This window comes from Artemia sp. Qi Xiang Cuo, chromosome 13 (assembly GCF_049724085.1).
Source record: "Artemia sp. Qi Xiang Cuo chromosome 13, ASM4972408v1, whole genome shotgun sequence".
Classification (NCBI taxonomy): Eukaryota; Metazoa; Arthropoda; class Branchiopoda; order Anostraca; family Artemiidae; genus Artemia; species Artemia sp. Qi Xiang Cuo.
In genome coordinates, this window is record NC_142806.1 from 65,485,670 (window position 1) to 65,507,011 (window position 21,342).

The 21,342-nt window shown below is 35.1% G+C and overlaps 1 protein-coding gene across 4 annotated transcripts in view; it reads left to right on the forward strand.

Annotated features, from left to right (window-relative positions):
• Window positions 1-901: 901 nt before the first annotated feature.
• The window catches only part of LOC148945558 (zinc finger and BTB domain-containing protein 35-like), a 205,721-nt gene continuing 185,280 nt past the window's right edge, over window positions 902-21,342 (forward strand). For 2 of the 4 annotated variants that reach the window (XM_089098709.1, XM_089098708.1), the window contains exons 1-3: window positions 1,389-1,487; window positions 7,228-7,858; window positions 16,833-16,896. In XM_089098709.1, coding sequence (XP_088954835.1) covers window positions 1,420-1,487; window positions 7,228-7,858; window positions 16,833-16,896 — 763 coding nt within the window. In that variant the 5' untranslated portion in view covers window positions 1,389-1,419. Of the gene's footprint in view, window positions 980-1,388; window positions 1,488-7,227; window positions 7,859-16,832; window positions 16,897-21,342 lie in introns of those variants that run through there. The other 2 variants (XM_089098710.1, XM_089098712.1) reach the window with 2 other exon arrangements.

Genomic DNA, 21,342 nt, shown 5'->3' on the forward strand with positions numbered 1-21,342 from the left:
AATGTAAGTCTCAATAAAACTATTGCTTTTCTATTTGTGTTTGTTTTATTTATATGTCTGTATCTAATCTTACTGCAGGTAACTAGTTCGTAGGTCTTCATCGGTAGCGCTCCCTAAGGAATCTGAATTCTAAATAACGCTAGAGGTAATTGTGAAGAAGATGACTCGAGGAAAAGAGGTCATATTTATGTAGTTAAATATTTTATTTTCTCTCTAAGATTGAGATTGGCGCGGTCACCCGTTAGCTTTACTCCCCATTTCTGAGGCGCAGTCCCCGACTGCGCCACAGCAATTAGCAACTAGCAACTGAAGAACTTAAGGTCCACTTTTGGAAAGAGACTAGAGCAAGAGACTTTGCGCTAACTGACGAGATGGATAGTGTCTTAAAGATAGAAATTGAAATAAACTGCCACCACTGACAAATAGAACACCAAAATTAGCGGAACGGCTTAATTTTGGTGTTGATCAGTCGATGTATAATTTGAAATCAATACTCTTTAGTTTTTTTTTTAAACCTTAATTAAATTCATTTTGTAGTTTTTTATCCTGACGATATTCTTTCTTAATTTTATAGCCAAAAAACGAACTTTAATGTTCCCCTGGTCACTTTCCTTTTTCTTTTGTCCGGTGGCCAAACATAAGCCAGAGACGGCCGAACCAATGCCGGGGTGGTCCATGTTTGGCACTCTTGACCAGTTGGATAGAAAGGCATCCAGGTGCAAAAATGGCGGAGTATTTCTAACTATCTTTTTAAAGGATTGTATTGAATGAGTTACTTTTGCTTTGCATGCTCAGCAACCTCTTATAACTTGAATCAATTCATGGAGAATTAAACAAGTCAAAATCAGCCGATCGTGGACCAGTCTCCTATCTATATATCAGACCGAAAATCAAACCGAAGATCGAAACGTAAATGTTGATATCCCAAACGATATTTGGAAATTTCTGTTTATTTCCAGCTTTTTTAACCATCTACCAGGTAACATCCAACAAAAAATTCCAACATACGAAAAGTTCTCATTAATATCTAGTGTAAATTTGAATTTCTAGGGGGGGAGGGGCAGCTGCCCCCCCTTCCCTACGCCCATGCATATATATTTCTTATTTTTTGTTTCTTATTCTTTTGTTCTTATTCAATTGTTATTGCTAGCAATAGGCCTAACGGAGTTAAGGGTCAATATATACCAAATCATTATATTTTTTTTGTAATAAATTTAATGAAACATTCGTTGCCTTTTTTTTAGGGGTTTTACGAATTTATTAAGATTTTATATCATAATTTATTTTAAGCCCCCCCCCCCCCTATATCTCTAAATTAATTGTTAGGTTAGGTATATTCTATATCGGGGGGGGGGGGTGAAATTAATTTCCGATAGAAATTTTTATTATATTCGTAATCAGCATAAAAAAAGGCATCGAATGGTGTATTCACTTTATTTGAAACTCAATAATATGATTTGGCATATATTGACCCAGTTAAGTGTATGGTGAATTTAATTCCTGTCACTTGTTTACCAATTGCTGTTAAATTAACAAAAATATGGAAGTTGTGAAAACTATTAATAATCTTTTAAGCTAGTATAAAAATAAATAATTTTGTGGATTCAAATGCTGGGTAGTCAATTATAATCTCATAAGGACTGGTCATGTGTGCCAAAGTGAGATATTTTGCTGGATTACTTTTAGAGAATTTGAACAATAAATTGAGGCAAAAATTGTAATTGGGATTTTTCAAAATACTTAATATATTTATGGAACATACAGTTTTTTATCCTATGTTTTTAGTACCACTTGAATGAAAGGTCTCTGCTGTTCAGAGCATAAATCTTAGGCAACTAATGTAGCAGAGAGTCTAAGTGAAAAAAAGGGTAAAAAAGTGTGTCACATTTGGGATATGATTTTCTATTGAAGTTGTATATCAGGTCTTTTATAAATCAATAATTTGTATTGCACTATTGTTGTAGATGTTTTAATAAGGTTTTGTCCTGTTTGTATTTCCCCAACAAGCCATGGAGGCAAAATAGAAGTTTTGAAATAGATCATTCAGTTAAAAAGACTGATTTGTTTTCTTATCATTAATGGATAGGCTATATAGAAAACTGATTTTAGCTTAACCCATGTATATCCATTATTATTGGTAAGCAAGGGATCATGCTGAAAAATTGTATTGTTGAATTTGACTTTTCTGACAATCCTAAGAGTATCTTTCTTTTGTTTTGCATTGCATTTATAATAGTGTTGTAACTGGTAAAATTGGGTATCTTGTGTATTTTACCATAATTTTACAAACCCCATGAAATTGGTATTTTACATAATTTACATGTTTTACCTATTTTACTGGTATTTTATGCATTTTAAGAATATCTTACATATTTTACAATGCCATGCAATTGTCAAAGCACAAAACCACAAAGAGGCTGGCACAAAAAGGATTGAATATGATTTTGTATTGTGTATTACTGTGTTCCCCAGTTTAAAAGGCTGTCTGTCTGACTTAAGTCTCTTGTTATCAGAATCATAAAGTGTATTATAGTACAGGTAGCCTAGTTATAATTTTAAAATGGTGAAATATTAGCAGAAATAAAATTAAATAAGTTCTGTGAACTGTTAAAGACAGAAAGGGATATAAGCAGGATTGACATGATAAACAAGAAAAACAAATTATAAGATTAAATAGCAGAGAAAAATGTCAGCCAGCAGACAAAAAAGAATTAAAATGATAGAGGCAGATATTTTGTCAGGGACCTGTGCCCAGCCATCTTCAGTGCTCAAAAACAAGAAGGAAAATTAACTATTTGAAATAGCTCTAACTGAGCAGAAGAAAGACTGAATCAAACAAACCAAAAAACCAAGCCAGAATAAATGAAAAACTATTCACCAATTAGATTGGGCAAGAATTCTGTGCTTAGTGACTTACCTTGTCTACTGACCTAATTTTCATTAAAAGTGTGGTCATATGATCTTAATTTATAGCCTACTGGAGGAAAATTAATTTTAGTTGAATGCTTTAATTTTAAGTTATTGTAAATTGGGTCAATAGGAATATCTCCAGTATCTCTATCTAAACCAAGTTCTCTATTTCTGGATTTTTTTAAATTTAAAATGTCTTCCTAAAAGAATTTGGGAAGCCATTTGCTTCAAATATTAAAGCTCCCTCATCAAAAAGAACTACATGATCAGGATTTCCAACAATGTGGAGGGCCAAAGTAGAATCAATATTCTCATTTTTGTTTTAGATTTCACATCTTAGAAAAATCTTTTATTCATGCCATCTTTTCCCAAGGAGCTGGCGTTTTCCCCCCCCCCCCCGGAAAATGCCTCCATGGAATATTCCCCACTATTTTCCCCTTGGATAATTCCAGATTTTCATTAGCAGGGAAATTCAAATTTGTACTCTGCTATTCAAGTCAGGGACAATTGTAGTGCATTACCTATAGTAAAAACCCATAAGGGTTAATTCTATTAATAGTTATTTGTTTATTTTTTCCCAGAGGCATTTCATGTGGAAGTGGTGGTCAAATAAGCTTTGTAGGGGGCTTGGTCAACTGGAAGTCAAAAGTTCATGGTCATTTTCTAAGATTTAGCCTGCTTTTCAACGAATTGCTACCGAATGATTTGTTAATGACTACAGTGTCTAAAAGAAATTTTTATTCTAGTTTAACAACCCTTGTGTTTCAGCAGTTGTTTTGAAAGAATCTTCAGATAAATACAGAATTAGTTTTAAGGGAGAAACGGGAAGGTGGAGGTAGAAATTAATATATAATCCTCAGGGCTGTATCCAAGACTTTTTTTTTTGGGGGGGGGAGGGAGGGTTGGAACAGGCATGGTCACATGAATCAGGATGTAAGACTGAAGGAGAGGACCTAGATTTGCAAGCAAATCCTGTTGAAGACAGTCTTGATGACTGTGAAAGTGACTGAATATTCTGCTATTATGATCCACTGCTTAGTTAATCAAAGTCATCAAAATTTTACAAACCTTTTTTTTTACTTGTATTTGGTACTTTTATATATAAATGAAAAATAGCACATATATAATATGAGGAATGTGGCTGAATACAGCTAGTTGATATATGCAAGGCTGTTAGGGTGTCATTTCTTACATTTGAATGTAGAGAAAAATTACTAATATGATTTTACTCCCAAATAATGGTAAATTTGATTTTTTATTTATTTATTGCAAATTTTTTTTACAAAATGGATGTCTGAAATCAGGAACTGTCCAATTGCTGAGATATTACTCTAGGCACATGATAACCAAAGGAATAAATTAGACAGTTAATTAAATTGATGAATTTAAATGAGAGGGTATTACCCTTTATAAGCCTAGGAAAAGTCACAATCATTAAAACATTTCATTAAAAGCTTTAAGTGATGCTGAAAAAGAAATGCTCAACTGGTCTTGTAGCTACGGGGCAACTCTAAAACACCAATTTGACTGTGTATTTCCTAGGGAGTACCTTATTTTACCAATTTTAGTTACCAAGTTTTTGTTTTACAGTAATTTTACCACACTAATTTATACAAATAAGCCATTTTTTAAAAGATGATTGTTAAACATGGTTTTACAGACTCATGCATTTACCATCCAAGCTGGTGACATTGTTTTATTCTAAAATTGTTTCAGAAAGAAACTATCATGCTTCAATACAAAAGGAAAGGGATTGCAAGTTTTGTTAGATTCCTGTAATGTTGGATCTTCTATTCCTACAGCTATTAAAATCTTTTTTCTCCAAAAACTTTGCCTTTAGTTTTTGTTGACTTGATTTAGTCCAAAAGTCTATGTTTTTGTACACAGTAATGTATTTGCCATGAATCTCAAATTTCAAAATGGATGAATATTTTTATAAGTAAGTAAGTAATGTCACTAGAACCTTAAGGTCCAAACCAGCAGTGCTGATCTCTGTTTTGTGGCCCCTCAGCCAGGAAGTTCAAAGGAGGGCCGGGGGCCAGCCATCCTGTGCTTTTGCACACCCTTCCTGCTTACCTTCCCCAGATTTCTCCAAGTACCCATTTAAACCTGGGTCAACTCTGGCTAAGCTTACAGATTCACACCACTGACCTGCATCCCAAACCAAATTACTGGCCACACCAAGAATTTTCATATGGGCAACCAATAAATATGCTGACCCAAAAATCTTTCTATTTTCTTGTGAAATAGCCTCTTTAGCTATATTTGCAGTAAGAGTTTCTTGAGTTTTCAATTTTCTGCTATTTTTATCCTTTCTGTACAGCAAATTTCAATAGCTTATAAAAACTGAAGAACAAAAGACAAAACTGAAGAACTCCTTTTCCTTCTTTTTATGCTTCAAAACAATTTACACTATATCATAACCTTAAATTACCTTAAATTGCATTGTCAGTAAATAAGGAATGATCCTGTAGGTGCTGGTTAATCAAGATTTTAAGTCAACATGCTGGCTGAATCCTATTCTCAAATCCATGGCTTTGGTGACCAATCTTTGTCCACAGCTCACTTGAAGGCCTCCACACTAGAGACTGAGACTCCTTTGCTTAGGGAGTTCCAGAGTCCCACAACTCTATTTGAGAAGAAGTTGTTCCATAGTCTGGTGTTGGCATGTTTGCAGTACAGCTTCTTGGTGTTTCCTCTTGTTCTAATTGACTGATCAAGTTGGAGCATATTTTGTTGCAAGGACTCAATGTGCAGCATTTTGTGTGTCATGATGACATCCCAATGCTTCTGTCAATAGGAGAGGGTAGGAATCTAATTTCTCCAGGCAGGATGGGTAGTCCAAGCTTTTACAACCCTCTTTTGATTTAGTTGCTTGTCTTTGGACACTCTATAGTCTTTTCTTGTTGCTAATATTTAATGGGGTTGCCATACACACACCAAATTCCTGTTATGGTCAGATATATCTTTTTTATAGCTTTGACATCAGATTTGGTTACCTACAGCGTAATGTTCTTTTTACACTTCCAATGGTATAGAGTGCTTTGGAGACAACTAACTCAAGCATGTTGGTCAAACCTAAATTCATCATCCACTAGTATACCCAGTTCTCTTTCAATGTGGGAGGAACCAATCATTTGCTCAATCCCATCTATTCCACATATGTGATACTGACCCCTCACATCTTTTCTATCAAAATGAATTGTCCTGCATTTCTTAACGATGAATTCTAACCTCCACAGTTTTGCCCAATCAGAGAGTTTGTTTTGGTCAACTTGTAATAAGGCTTGCTCTTTGGTTATTTTTGCAGGGCTAATGATTTTCGAATCATTGGCATACAGGTTCATCTTATCTATGATAGATTGTGGGGCATTGTTGATATAGATGTTGAATAATTTTGGACCAAGGATTGCTTCCTGTGGGACTTCTCTACTATCTGAGAAAAATACCTGACTATTTTCTCCATGCACCTTTACGCTCTGCCTTCTATCTTTCAGGAATGGCATCACCCACTCAACAACCTCCTGGCTTACCCTGATTGAAATTAATTTTGCCTGTAGTTGACAATGACATACTTTGTCAAATGCTTTGACAAAACCTAGGAGAATGGGGTCTACTGGGATTCCTCTATGTAGGAGCTGTGTGACAAAATTGTATGCATCTATCAGATTTGTATCAATGGCTTGTCCTGATCTAAATCTGTGCTGACTTTGCTTAATAAGATTGTTGGAGGTAACAAAAAGAAAATGAGGTGTTATGCCTATATTTTGCACATTTTAAATCTTACTCAGAATATCATCCTCTGTTGAAAATTTATAATGTTTGTTACCATAGACAGCTTTTTACTCTACTTATGGCAAAGTTTATCCGTGGAATGTTAACCCCTTGCAAGTATATGCTTATGAGTTTTAAACTCATCATTCCCTGTTGAAGAATAATAATCTTTTTTTCTTAGGCCTTTTGTTTATCAACATATGCTCAAAATATATTTATTTTAATTCATGACAAAAATTATACATAGAATGATGTTTTGATTTGTTCAGCTCATATAAATCTAGCCAACCATTTTTGTAATTAAATGAAAGTGATTCAAGATTTGTTGCAATTTATGGAAGCATATTTTTTTATATTCAGATAGATAGAATTATTACCAAGCTAGGCATATCTATAAATTAAAATAGAATGTTAAAGCTTTGAAATAAAAGTCTTTGTATTGAGTTTTTAATTGTAGAGTAGGCTACTTTCTTAATTTTCACCTTTACTGCCTATAATGCCTGTGATTTGGAATACTTATTTACATGTTTCAATCTATTTCAGTGAGTTTGGGTTATTCAAGGATTCAGTCACTATATTTGAAATGGAGCAAAAAGAATTTTGTTTAAAGTGGAACAACTACCTGGATGTATTTCATGGAACTTTCTTATCTCTATTAAACAGTGAACATTTCACGGATGTCACCCTATCATGTGACAGTCAAAGCATCAAATGCCACAGACTTGTTCTCTCATCTTGTAGTTCCTACTTTGAAACACTGCTTCTAGGAATTTCACACTCTCATCCTATTATTATTCTAAATGATGTGAAATTTCACGACCTGCTAGCTTTGGTGAAATTTATGTATACAGGTGAAGTGACTGTTTCACAAGCTCAAGCTAGTTCATTAATAAAAGTGGCTGAAATCCTTAAAGTTAAAGGTCTTGCTTATCCTGATGAGACAGTTAACCAGATACAGAAACCTGACTATCACTCTCAAAACAGTCAAATGAATCAACCTGCTTCAAAGAGAAACAGAATTGATTCAACCTCTGAAAACAGCTTCATGGCTGAAGATTCTTCCAGTAATCTAGAACCTCCTGTATTAGATACCTCAAATAATAAGTTGGTGAACTATCCTGCTGAAACTAGTTCCTCTATTCATAAAACACATATTGCTGCATGCAACTCACTTGTAAGTTTTTATTGGAATTCACTTTATTCAAAGTCAAGTGACCTAAGGATGGTTAAGTATTTAATTTTATATTAATTTAACTAAGGGACTAGGCTAGTTTGAATTTAAAAGGTAATTTAATACTTGTTTAATACCTAGACACTAGAATCTTCATCCCCACCTGAATAACGCCTTTGGCTAGAAATTTATTAACTTAACAGTTAAAAAGTACAAAGCACCATGATTTTGCTATGAATATTTTCTTCTTTATCTGATATTTCTCTTTTCTCGCATTCTGGTTTTGTTAAGGTCAAAGTACCAATAGGCTATCATTGTGCTTGCTCCCTAATCTTTGCCAAAACTGCTTAATTTCTTTTTGCTGCTATTAGACAATGATAGAGAATTTTAATAATATTTAGATAAAAATTCTTAGACCATTGATTTGAATAGGATGAACATAGATATATTTCGAAATGATTTGAGATGTAAAATGTGAGGTTATGGTCTTTACACATTAAGCTTAAGTGAAGACAATTCTTTCAATTTTTTTTTATAACCAGATAAACTGATATCTTCTGGAAATAGGCATTGTCAAACATCTTTATATGTGATCTGTTAATATTTTTTGAGGATAATTAACAAATTCAGAACACTTGTTCAAGACAAATCCAAGATAAAAAAAAGCCTCCATCTTAGGCTCTTGATTTTTTAAATAGACAAACCTTGATAAGTTTGTAATTTTAACTCCTTTCGAGACTGTTTTCAGTTCAGGAATCTACTGCAAGCTGAATTTCAAGTGTGCGTCCTTTTGAAAGTCCTATTAGAACTCTAGATCTCTACCATATAGTACCATATAATTTCCAAGGAAAGTGTTTTTAGGGTCATTCTTTCTCCTTGTTTTTTTAAGATGGGAACAGGGCCCTAACTTTTTTTTGTTTTTACAAATGTACCTGGCCATGTGTAACTTTTCTTTTTGTATTTTATAACTTTTAAACTTCACACTCCTGAACAAGCTCAAGATAAGGATTTTGGCTAAACTATCTAGTAATTTCTTCATGGTAGATTTGTCCTGGCAAATTTGCTTTTGCATAGACAAGCATATCAAGAATTTCTTCAGAATAGTTATCTGTATCTGCTGTGATTAATTTGAAAAACATGCTCATACTATATATATTTTAATAAAAAACTACTGAGCTACCAGAATGCATCTGTACTCTGCCAAGCAGGATCAAGAAAAGTCCATTGAAAGAAACCTAAATTTTCTTGTGCTATTTGACAGTTCATCTCTCAGTCCATAAAATACCTAATTTGGATGGAAGATTAAATTTCGCCCTTCTCTTTATATTTATCCTTTGATAACATTCGATTTAGTTTGGACTTTTATTTTCAGCAAGTCAAAGATGAAACTGAAGTAGGTATTGACAATGGGGAAAACAATAGTTTTAGTCAGTTTGAAAATGATGGAGAACATTTTGATTATGGCAGTGAAAAATTAAGCATTTGTTTTTCTTTATTACTCTTTAACTTATTTTAAAGCACATGATTGATCATAGCTTATTATTTTGAAATAGGTCTTTTTTCATTTGGCTAACTGTTAGTTCTCTTTCTATCTTCAAATCAGCAATAAGAATAGTTAAAGATGACTTTATCTGTTTATATTAACTGAAATAGATGTCCCGTTTAAACAGAAAATAAGGGCTGTTCATTCAATTCAGATTAAAATAAGGTCCAGTTTGTAAAATATATGTTTTTCTCAAATTTAGTTGTTTTTGTTATCTTCTTTGTAAAAAGAATTTTATTCTACTTAAAAAAAAAAAGGAGAAATGATATTTATCTTTGTACAAAATAGTTATTTATTGAAAAGGTATTTAGTTGTAGCTGCATATAATCATAGATGCTGCAGTAGCCAATTCCAGTGGGTTTTCCCAGTAAGCACAGCCTGTATAACATAAACAATATTAGTTGTCAATTTGGTCCTGCAAGCCATGTTGGCATATTGAATCTTACCCTTCAAAAAGGCTCACAGAACTGATAGACTATCTGAATTACCCTTACTACATTTTTTATTTGCCTGATTTCTAACCTGTGATCATAAAATACTGTGAAGAAGTAAAAATAAACATTGTTATGCAACTGGGAAAAATTTTTGTCAGCTTTGCCTTTCACAGAGACTATCTGTCCTGGCCGTCTAGTCTTTGATGTCTTAGACCAAGTTTTTCATTACTAATCACCTAACCACTACCTTTGACCAAGTTACTAGATCCAACCTGGTAAGGAATAAACCACAGCTCCTCCTTACCTTAGTTCTGCCTGTTTCTCCTGAGGCACCCTGGGCATCGAGTATGAGCTGCCAATCTTCCCTCAGGTTTGCTCCTGCAGGGATGTCCTCTCATTCTGGTAGAACAGAGGTGCTGGCTGCATAGATCCCTCTGATAGTTCCAGCACAGTGTGTTCCTGGGTATTCCCCTACTTCAATTTCCTGGTGGTTACCTGTGTAAATCGGCTTTTGGGAGTCTATGGTCGTCTATACGAAGGACGTTGCCCAAAGATCTCCACCTGCTGACTCTTTTGATGTAATATTCCGTGAAAACACGAATCTTCAAAAGCTAGGACTCTTCTCTCTTGTTTGTGATTCAGGTGCCATGATTCTGCTGGATAGAGTTATGAAAAGCCAGGGCTCTTCTCTCTTGTTTGTGATTCAGGCGCCATGTTTCTGCTGTGTAGAGTAGTATTGGCATAACATCACTGCTGAATAAGCGTAGCTTCAGGAGCAGAGAAAATCTCTGAGATCTCCATATTCGGCATAGTTTGTAAGTTGGACTCTAAAAACCCCTATGCCTTCCCAAAGCCAGAACATAAATTTGCAGTTTACTGAAAAAAATTCAAATGTTTTTACTTTTATAACTTTAATAAATCAAATAATATTAACATTTTGGTTACTAAATATCAGTTTATGTATATTAAACTGACAATGCACATTCATTTGTATTTTTTCAGTAAAATGCAAATTATGTTTTGGCCTTGGGAAGGCATAGGGGTTTTGAGCCCAACTTATGTTAATTTCTGCTCGTTTTGAGTTTGACTCGGTTATGTATTATAATTTCTGTTCGTTTTGGGTTTCATTTATTTATCGATGCTGATTTGTGGTAGTTTCACGCTTGGTAGATTGTTTGATTTTATTTTTGGTAATTTTTTGTATAATGGAGTTCTTTACTTTTCTTTGAAAAACTTATTTTGTGGAAAAAGCTTTTTTTAATTTATTTCTGTTCGTTTTATATTGACATGTCTTTTCAGGGAAAAAGAAAATAAAACTGTAAATCTTTTCGTTTTTTAAGAATTTATAGTTTGGCCTGCTATTTGTATGCTGGACAAAAATTTTCAGCAATTTTTAGCAACATACACCCTTTTAAAAATCTGGACAAAAAATAGTAGTGTTTAATTTAGCTTCATACCTCCTCTAGTTGACCTGAGATGGAAACCTTAATACCATTCGCCAAAAAATCTGTTTACTTTCTTGTATAGCCTGTATACACTTACGCAATTTTGATTTGGTTAAATTTTTGGAGCTGAAGTAGCCCTGAAAATTTGAACATAATACCCTCAGTCGTTCTTGGGATACTGCTGAGATGCCTTATTGGGAATTAGCATTAACACAGTGCATTTTAATTTAATCTTAAGGCAACTTTTAGTTTTTAAACATAAATGCAAATGGGAGGGTGGGCCTGGGAGGGGGATTGGTTTCCCTCCAATCTCTTTCGACTATTAAAAAGGGCATCAGCCCTTTCTATTTTCAATCGAATGAGCCCTTTTCGAAGTTCCTACGACAACTCCTTCGATACGAAGTGCCCTGGTCTAAACAACAACAACAACAAAAAAATTATACATTATACCCATATCGATCTTTACTATAAAAATGCCAAGCCTTCTAATCACTTTTGACGATTAAAAAGGGCACCAGGCCTTTCGATTTACAATCGAATGAGCCGTTTTTGAGTTTCTACGACAACGCTTTCTATGAACACCTTGTATGCCTCTAGGGCATAAATTACAACTCTTACCCTAAGGGCTGAGAGGCTGGTTGTCATCCTCTAAGACCTAATTTCCAGAACTTTCAACTACGTTAAACAAAATGGCTATCTCAAAATTTTGATTGGATGTGTTTGGGGAAATGCTGGGCGTGAGAGGGGTATTATTCGCTCTCCAATCACTTTCAACTATTAAAAAGGGCTCTAGCCCTCTCAATTTCCAATTGAATGAGCCCCTTTTGAAGTTTTTTACGACAACTCTAACTATAAAAACCGTATATGGCCCCAGGGCATAACTTACAACCTTTGTCCTGGGGGCTCTAGGGGTTTTGTCATCCTAAAATACATAATTTCCAGAACTTCCAACTACGTTGAACAAAATGGCCATCTCTAAACTTTGATTGAATGTGTTTGGGTAAATGGTGGGCGTGAGAAGGAGCGTTAATTATTCTCCACTCACATTCAACTATTAAAAAGGGCAATTTCCATTTCCAATCAAATGAGCCCTTTTTGAAATTTCTACAACTTTCTATATAAACCTTATATGCCCCCAGGGCATAACTTACAACCCTTGCACTGAGGGCTCTGATCGGGTTATTATCCTAAATGACCTAATTTCCAGAACTGTCAACTATGTTGAAAAAAATCGCTATCTCAAAAATTTTACTGGATGTGTTTGAGGAAATAGTGGGCGTGAGACGAGGATTAATTGCCATTCAATTACTTTCGAGTATTAAAAGGGCACTATCCCTTTCAATTTTCAATTAAATGAGCCCTTTTTGATGTGTCTAGAACATCGCTTTCTATAAAAACCTTATATGCTCCCGGGGCATAACTTAGTACCCTTGTCCTGAGGACTGTGGGGGTGGAGGGGTTGTCATCCTTAGAGACCCAATTTCCAAAACTTTCAACTACTTCCAAAACTTGTTGAATAAAATTACTATATTAAAATTTTGATTGGATGTGTTTGGGGAAAAGGTGGGCGTCAGAGGGGGGTTAGTTGCCCTCAAATCACTTTCGAGACTATTAAAAAGGGCGCTAGCCGTTTGAATTTCCAATCGAATGAACTTTTTTCAAGTTCCTACGGCAAAGATTTCAATAAAAACTTATATTCCCCGTGGGCATAGCTTATAACCCTTGCCCTGAAGACTTTGGAGGGAGTGTTTTAATCAAAGGTAAAATATCCTGAACTTTAAACTGCGTGGAACAAAATGGCTATCTCAAAATTTTGATTGGATGTCTTTGGGGAAACGGTGGGCATGGAAGGGGTGTTAGTTGCCTTTTAATCACTTTCAACTATTAAAAAGGGCACTAGCCATTGCAATTTCCAATCGAATGAGCCCTTTTTGAAGTTTCTACGATAACGTGTTCTATAAAAACCTTATTACAACCCCTGACCTGAGGGCTGTGGGGGGGGGGGGGTGTCATCCTCATAGACCTAATTTCCAGAACTTTCAACTACGTTGGACAAAATGGCTATCTTAAAATTTTGATTGGATGTGGTTAGGGAAAAGGTAGACGTGAGAGGGGGGTTCGTTGCCCTCCAATCACTTTCGACTACTAAAAAGGGTACTAGCCCTTTGAATTTCCAATCGAATGAGCTTTTTTGAAGTTTCTATTGCAACGCTTTCTATAAAACCTTATATGCCCCCAGGGCATAACTTACAACCCTTGCCCCGAGGGCTGTGGGGGAGTGTCCTCCTCAAAAATATAATTTCGATCTGAAAATCATCTACGATGAACAAAATGGCTATCTAAAAATTTTGATTGGATGTGTTTCGGTAAATGATGAGCTTGGAAGGGGTGTTAGTCGCCTTCCAATAACTTTTAACTAATGAAAAGGGCACAAGCCCCACCAATTTCCAATCGAATAAGCCCTTTTTGAAGTTTCTACGACAACTTCTTCGATACGAAGTGCCCTGGTCTAAAGGAAAAAAATAAATAAGGAATACATTGTGCCAACATCGTTCTTATATGCCCCCTGGGCATAACTTACAACCCTTGCCCTGAGGGCTGTGGGGGAGTGACCTCCTCAAAACATATTTTCTATCTGAAAATCGACTACGCTGAACTAAATGGCTATCTCAAAATTTTGATTGAATGTGTTTCGGGAGATGGTGGGCGTGGAAGGGATGTTAGCTGTCTTCCGATCACTTTCGATTATTAAAAAGGGCACAAGCCACTCCAATTTCCAATTGAATGAGCCCTTTTCGAGTTTTCTACGACAACTTCTTCGATACAAAGTGCCCTGGTCTAAAGGAAAAAAATAAATAATACATTTTGCCAACATCGTTCTTATATGCCCCCGGGGCATAACTTACAACCCTTGCCCTGAGGGTTTTGGGGAAGTAACCTCCTCAAAAACATATTTTACATCTGGAGATCAACTACGCTGAGCAAAATGGCTATCTCAAAATTTTGATTGGATGTGTTTGGGGAAATGGTGGGCGTGGAAGGGATGTTAGCTGACTTACAATCACTTTCGACTATTAAAAAGGGCACTATCCATTCCAATTTCCAATCGAATGAGCCCTTTTCGAAGTTTCTACGACAACTCCTTCAATACGAAGTGCCCTGGTATGGAAAAAAAAAAAGTAATACATTGTGCCAACATCGTTCTTTACTTAGGCAGCGCAATTCTGCTGCCTATGATCCTGATGAGTGTCCTATGTTTCCAGTCTGATTGTACTTTGGCCGTTGTCCAAGTTTGAGTGAAGAGTAAGGACTAAAGGGAGATACATGATGATACTACACCTTTATCATATCTGCAGATATGTGGTCCAGTCCTGGCAATTTTCCATTTTTCAGTGTCTAAGCTGCTTCTTGTATCTGACTGATAATATACAACCAAATATATCTTACAGCCATAGCCTATCTGCCAAACCCATAACAGCCAAAAATTCATAAACGCTTTTTATTTTTAAAGAAAACTGACAAGATAGAACCAATTGCCATTTTCAGTTGATTCAGGAATGGTTATTATTATCTAAATCCCTTTTAATAGTAAAATGCTATTTCGAAAACAAATTTAAAGGAAATCGAAATAGTAACTTGAAACCTCCTAAACTTGACATAGGATTAAAACAAAGAATATACCACTGGAATTGTAATGGCTGAAAACCCACAGTCCCCTGGATTGAACAACAAGGAATATCACTTTTTTGCACTGGTACCATTGATTTGTGGTCTTTTGTATCTTTTTTCTTTCCTTATGCACTACTGGCGGTGTACTGGAACATCATAGAGGACTCTTTAAGGGCTCATTGGAAAGGAAATTGCTATATCTTGTGCTTTTTGTAAGTACCGAAACATAGTATTTAAAATAAAATTAATTTATTGACCAGAAAAATGGCATCTTCAAATATAAGAAGATGAATGACGTCATACTCGCTGGCCACAACCATAAATGACGTTACAGTAAAAGTATATGATGACTTCTGTTTCAATGGTGTTTGCTATTTACTATATGCAACCAAAAAAAGCCGAAGGCTTTTTCCTGTGAAAAATACAATCATGGCTACATCATAGTAATGCCTCATGGTCCATAGTAATCAAAAATTTAAAACGCATTTAAAAAAAAACTGGCAAGTGAAAACATATTTTCATTTCTTGGTGTTGTAAAAATAGTAATTATTATCTAAATCAGTCTGAATAGTAAAATGTTATTTTGAGACTAAATTTAAGGGTATTTTGAAAAAAAGCCTGAAACCTCTAAAAAGGGTGTTGGATTGAAACAATTACCTATAGAGAAGTTCTCATCTTTTTTCTCCATAATAGGCAAGACCAAGTATTATGGTTTTGCCTCGAAAAATTTAAATTTTTATGCTTGAACATGTATATTAGAATCTTGAATGGGATTGACTTCAGATTGACATCCTTGTCATAGGTATTGCAGCGTTGCCTTAATAATGGGCAGGTAACCTTGGTTTGTTTCCAGTCTACTCCATTTAAAACTAGTTACAGAAGCTTTGCAAGGGCCTCTTTAAATTAGAAATTTAAATTAAAAGCAACTAGTGACTGCAGCTGCTAGTGTGACTCCTTTGCGACTATGACTTCTTGCAACTGCGACTTCTTGTGATTATGATTACTTGCACCTGAATCTGCTACTACTTTCCCTTGCAACAGTGACTAACCAAGTGGTTATTCATCAAATAGTTTGTGCTAGTGAACTGTAAGTAAGGAGCAAACCAGGCCAACATTTTTAAGCAGGTTTGCACTCCTAGTCTTATTATTGGGAATTTTATATCTTTGTTTGCTATGCAAGATGTTGCTGTTATACGTCTTTGTACAATTGAGAATAGTATCATCTTCATTTTTTTATCTACTTAAAACATAAAGTCAATACTTGAATATTCTTACTTTTATTAATATTTACAATATTTATATTAATTAATATTCTTATTTAAAATCTTATTAGTCTTTTTTTATTCTTGTTTTTCACCTCTTAATTTGAAAGCTAACAGGCTTATTCCAACCTTTTTGCAAGTGTGTTGGGCTCTTCAACTTGTTCAACTCGAATTTACATGTATTTTCTTTTGGTCTACATGACGTAAAGTAGAATTTTGCGTCTACTGGACCCTTTTCACCGAAGGGAAGAGGATAAAGAACCTCAATAGCATTTATAGTTACGTAAAGTCGATGGATACCCCTCTCCCCTTTCAGTGTTTAAATGAATGAGCGTATCTGATGAAATTTTAATTACCTGTTTGATGAAACCGCTTCTGAGGTGAATGAAATTTGTATTTTTTTTATGGATGTATTTGCTCCTTCCTCTTTTGTTTTATGACCTGGTAGTTTTGGGGTTGTAGTTTCTTGTATAGTTTATTTTTTAATAATAGCGATTAAATTGACATAAATAATAACAGGATTGACAGTACTAAAAGATTTGTGGTTACATTTTGCAAATTCAAGTCTATCCCAACTCTAAAGATTTGTCCATATTTTCGTGTGTCATTTTCTTTTTTTTTAAGCTAATTGGGAATCAGATTTTGGAAACAACAGAGAGAAAGCCAAACCCAAGTTTAGATTTTTCAGGTTAGTCTTTCATTGTTTAATTAAAAAGTAAGGAGAAGAATTATGTATTGCTCGTTCTTCTCTTTTTTTATTCTTCTTTTTTATTTCTTCTCTTTTTTTAATCTTTTGCTTCAACCTTCTCTCATTTGGTACCCTAAGAAACGTTGAAGGTTCTTTTTAGGAATCAATAAAACAAATACAGATTGTGGACATTTTCAATAATAATATTATACACTATGCGACCAAAAGGGGTTTTGTCATGATTTTATATATCATATTTGTTTATCGTTATAATAATATTTTGCACTCTTTGGCCTAAGGGGGATATTTTTTTATCGAAAAGAAAATCATAATAGTATAATAATTTTAATGTCACTCAATAGTCTATTTTTATTAAATATTGGCAGGTCTATGGCTTAAGATGACAAAATACTGCTTTAAATTTAACTGTGAGATTCACACCTGCTTCCAATGGTTCTTTCTAGATATTTATCAAGATATAGCTGTAGTTCTAGATAGAGTCGGTCTAGATATAAATCCACATTTGGTTCTAATACTTTGGTTTAATTTTGATTTATAAGTATCCTGGTATTCTTTAAATACCATGTTCTAGATATCATCCAACCGATTATAAGGGTCATTACTTCTTCTTCCAAATGCAAGACACTACAAGACACCCTTAGACAGGAGTACTATGAAATAATTTTAGTTTAGTTTGGTTGCTCAAAGTCATAGCATAAGTATATATACGAACAGCAGCGAAAAGTTTCTTCAGAAAATGACACACATCATAGTGGGCTGACTGCGAAGTTCCCAGTACGTCAGAGCAATATTTTTTCAATAAGCCCGTCGTAGTGCTAAACATTTGTAACTGCGCTCGCACGAAGAGGTGGAGTCATGAAGAGAGGTCTAGATTGATTTTTTGCTGTCCTCAAAGAGTTGCCTACTGGATCCACTGATAACAGTAATCAGGCCGAGAGTTTACCTTAACAGAGCTATTAAAATACAGTATGTTGCAGCATGAAAAGTATTGACAACTCGATGGTATTTTAAGTTCTTCGATAATTTTTAGTTTATTTTGGTTGCTCAAAGTCACAGCATAAGTATATATACGAACAACAGCGAAAAGATTCTGCAGAAAATGACACACATCATAGTGGGCTGACTGGGAAGTTTCCAGTACGTCAGAGCAATAGTTTTCCCATAAGCCCGTCGTAGTGCTAAATATTTGTCACTGCGCGTGCGCGAAGAGGTGGAGTCATGAAGAGAGGTCTAGATTGATTTGTTGCTGCGCTCAAAGAGTTGCCTACTGGATCCACTGATAACAGTAATCGGTCCGAGAGTTTATCTTAACAGAGCTATTAGAATACAAAACCATTATGTTGCAGCATGAAAAGTATTGACAAATCGATGGTATTTTAAGTTCTTCGATGTGTCCCTAGGCGCACATAAGCTGAATTTTAAGGGGATTTACCCGGTTTAATCGGCACATCCAATGCTGTAGAAATTTCAAAAAGAGCTCATTTGATTGGAAATTGAAATGGCTAGTGCCCTTTTTAATAGTCAAAACTGATTGGAAGACAACCAGCCCCCCCCCCAGGCTAATGATTTCCCCAAACAATCCAATCAAAATTTTGAAACAGCTATTTTGTTCAGCGTAGTTCAAAGATCCGGAAATTTTGACTTTGTGGTTGACAACCCCTTCCCCACAACCCTCAGGGCAAGGGTTGGAAGTTATGCCATGGGGGCATACAGGGTTTTTATAGAAAGGGTGGTCGTATAAACCTCGGAAGTGGCTCATTGGATTGATAATCAGAAGTTCTAGTGGCCTTTTTGACAGTCAAATGTGATTAGAGGCCAACAAGGTCCCCCCACCCCCTACACCAGTCATTTCCCCAAACAAATCCAATCTAAATTTTGAGATGGCCAATCTGTTCAGCGTAGTTGAAAGGTACTGAAATTATGTCTTTAAGGATAACCCCCCCCCCCTGTAATCCTCAGGACAAGTGTTGTAAGCTATGCCCCGGGGGCACATAAGGCTTTTATAGAAAGAGCGGTCGTATAAACTTCGGAGAGGGCTTATTGAACTGGTAGTCAGAATTTATAGTGCTCTATTTAAGATTCAAAGTGATCAGAGGGCATATCCCCCCCTCCCCCCCCCCCACACACACACAGACACGTCGTATGTTCCCGGAAATGAATCTGATAGAAATTATAAGATGTCCATTTAATGTCGTAGAAACTTCGAAAGGGGCTCATTCGGTTGGAAATTGAAAGGGTTAGTGCCCTCTTAAATAGTAAAAAGCGATTGAAAGGCAACCAGCCCCCCCCCCATGACCATTATTTCCCCAAAAACTTCCAATCAAAATTTCAAGATAGCCATTTTGTTTGACGTAGTTAAAAAGTCCAAAAATTATGTCTTTGATGATGAGAACCCCCTCCCAAAGCCCCTCAGGGCAAGGGTTGTAAGTTATACCCTGAGGGCATTTAAGGTTTTTATGGAAAGGGTTCTCGTGTAAACTTTGGAGGGGGCTCACTGGATTGGAAATCAGAAGTTCAAGTGCCCTTTTTAAGAGTCAAATTTGTGGGAGGGCAGCTATACCCCCGCCCCGTCATATTTTCCCCAAATGCATCGGATAGAAATTTTGAAATAGCTTTTTGTTAAAAAATAGTCCAAAGATCACATAACAAGGCTTTTGGGGTTAACTTAACCCCACAGAGCCTGTTGGTAAGGGTTGTAAGTTATGCCACAGGGGAATTTAACGAATTTATAGCAGTGATGGTCTTGTGAACTTTAGAGAAGGCTCATTTGATTGGAAATGTACACCTCTAGTTCCATTTTAAGATTAAAACATGATGGAGGGAAAATAGCCCCCCTCCCTGACATCCTCTATTCCCTAAACATTTCATCGAGATTGCGAGATAACCATTCTGTAACCAACAGTCCAAAGAGCATATAACAATGTCTTCAGTAATCAAATACAAGGAATATTTAGGTGGACGTTGAACTAAATCAAAACAAACTATGAGCATGTGGACATTCAAAAAGGTGACAATATCTCAAGAACAGCTTATATTATTAAATTAGACCTTTAAGAGTAAGTTTTGGGGGATCTTGAACTAGCCAAAAGGCACTATGTGTTTACTTTTAATACTACCACTACAGTTACTGTAAGTAATGACGCTACTAGTATTAAGCTGAAACTTTTAGGGAGCGCTTAGGGGGAATTCCACATAAACCATAAAGTGTATGCATGCAGGTATTCAAAAGGGCATATAAGCAATATCATTGGCAGTATGACTCAATAAGAGCTAGAAATATCATTGACACATTTAAAGGAACTAATTCGATTCTAAATAAAAGCTTTTAGTGTCCTTTTTAAGAGTAAAAAGAGATTGGAGGCCAATCAGCCCTTCTCTCAAGCAAATTTATTTTCCAATTCCATCCGGTCAAAATTTTGAAGCAACTATTGGGTTTACCATAGTAAAACAGTCCAGTAACTATGTTTTTAGGGATTTTGGGCATGTCAATGCCCCACAATTATGCAATTGGCCTGATATGCTATAAAACTAAATCAAAGGGCATTGTTTTTACGGTTGCCAATAAGACACTTCAGTAATATATCGAGAACGACTGGGGGTATTAAGCGGATACTACTATTACTACTTCTGTACTTACAATTTAAGTAAATAATGTAAGTGTATCCAGGTTATCAAAGAGCATAGATAGAATCTTTTGGGAATGACATCAAGTTTTATTTTTCAGGTCATTTTGAGGAGTTATAAAATTAAATTAGAAAATAGTATTTGTGTCATGATTAAAAATTGTTGACAAATTTTCTCCCAACATACAAATAGCAAACCAAACTATTGATTCTTCAAGACAAAAACCGAAAAGATATAAAATATTATTTATTTTTCATGAAAAAGACTGTGTCAATAAAAACGAACAGAAATTGATTTCAAAAAACTATTTCCGCAAAACAAGTTTTTCAAAGAAAAGTAAACATCTCCATTAAATCAAAAATGGGCAGAAATAAAGTTACGTAATCTTCCAAGCGTAAAAATACAACAAATCACTATCAATAAATAGATAAAACTCAAAACGAACAGAAATTAGAATAAATAGCCGAGTCAAACTCAAAACAAGCTAAAATTCAAATTGGTAGGGCTGATAACCCCCAAGCCTTCTCAGGACCAGAACATAATCTGCGCATTATTGAAAACAAAATACGTCTTAAACGTTTTCACTTTTTTAGTTAAATAAAAAAAAATTAAGACTTCAAGTAATAAATATCAGTATATGTATATTAAACTGACAATCCACGGTCATTTGCTTTGTTTTTTTGCTTTTTTCAGTAAAGTGATGGCTGGTAAATCTATCACTTTTAACTCTTAAAAAGAACACTAAAAATTTCATTTTCTTTCACATCCGAAGTATCAAGCACAATTTCTTCCATACGAAGT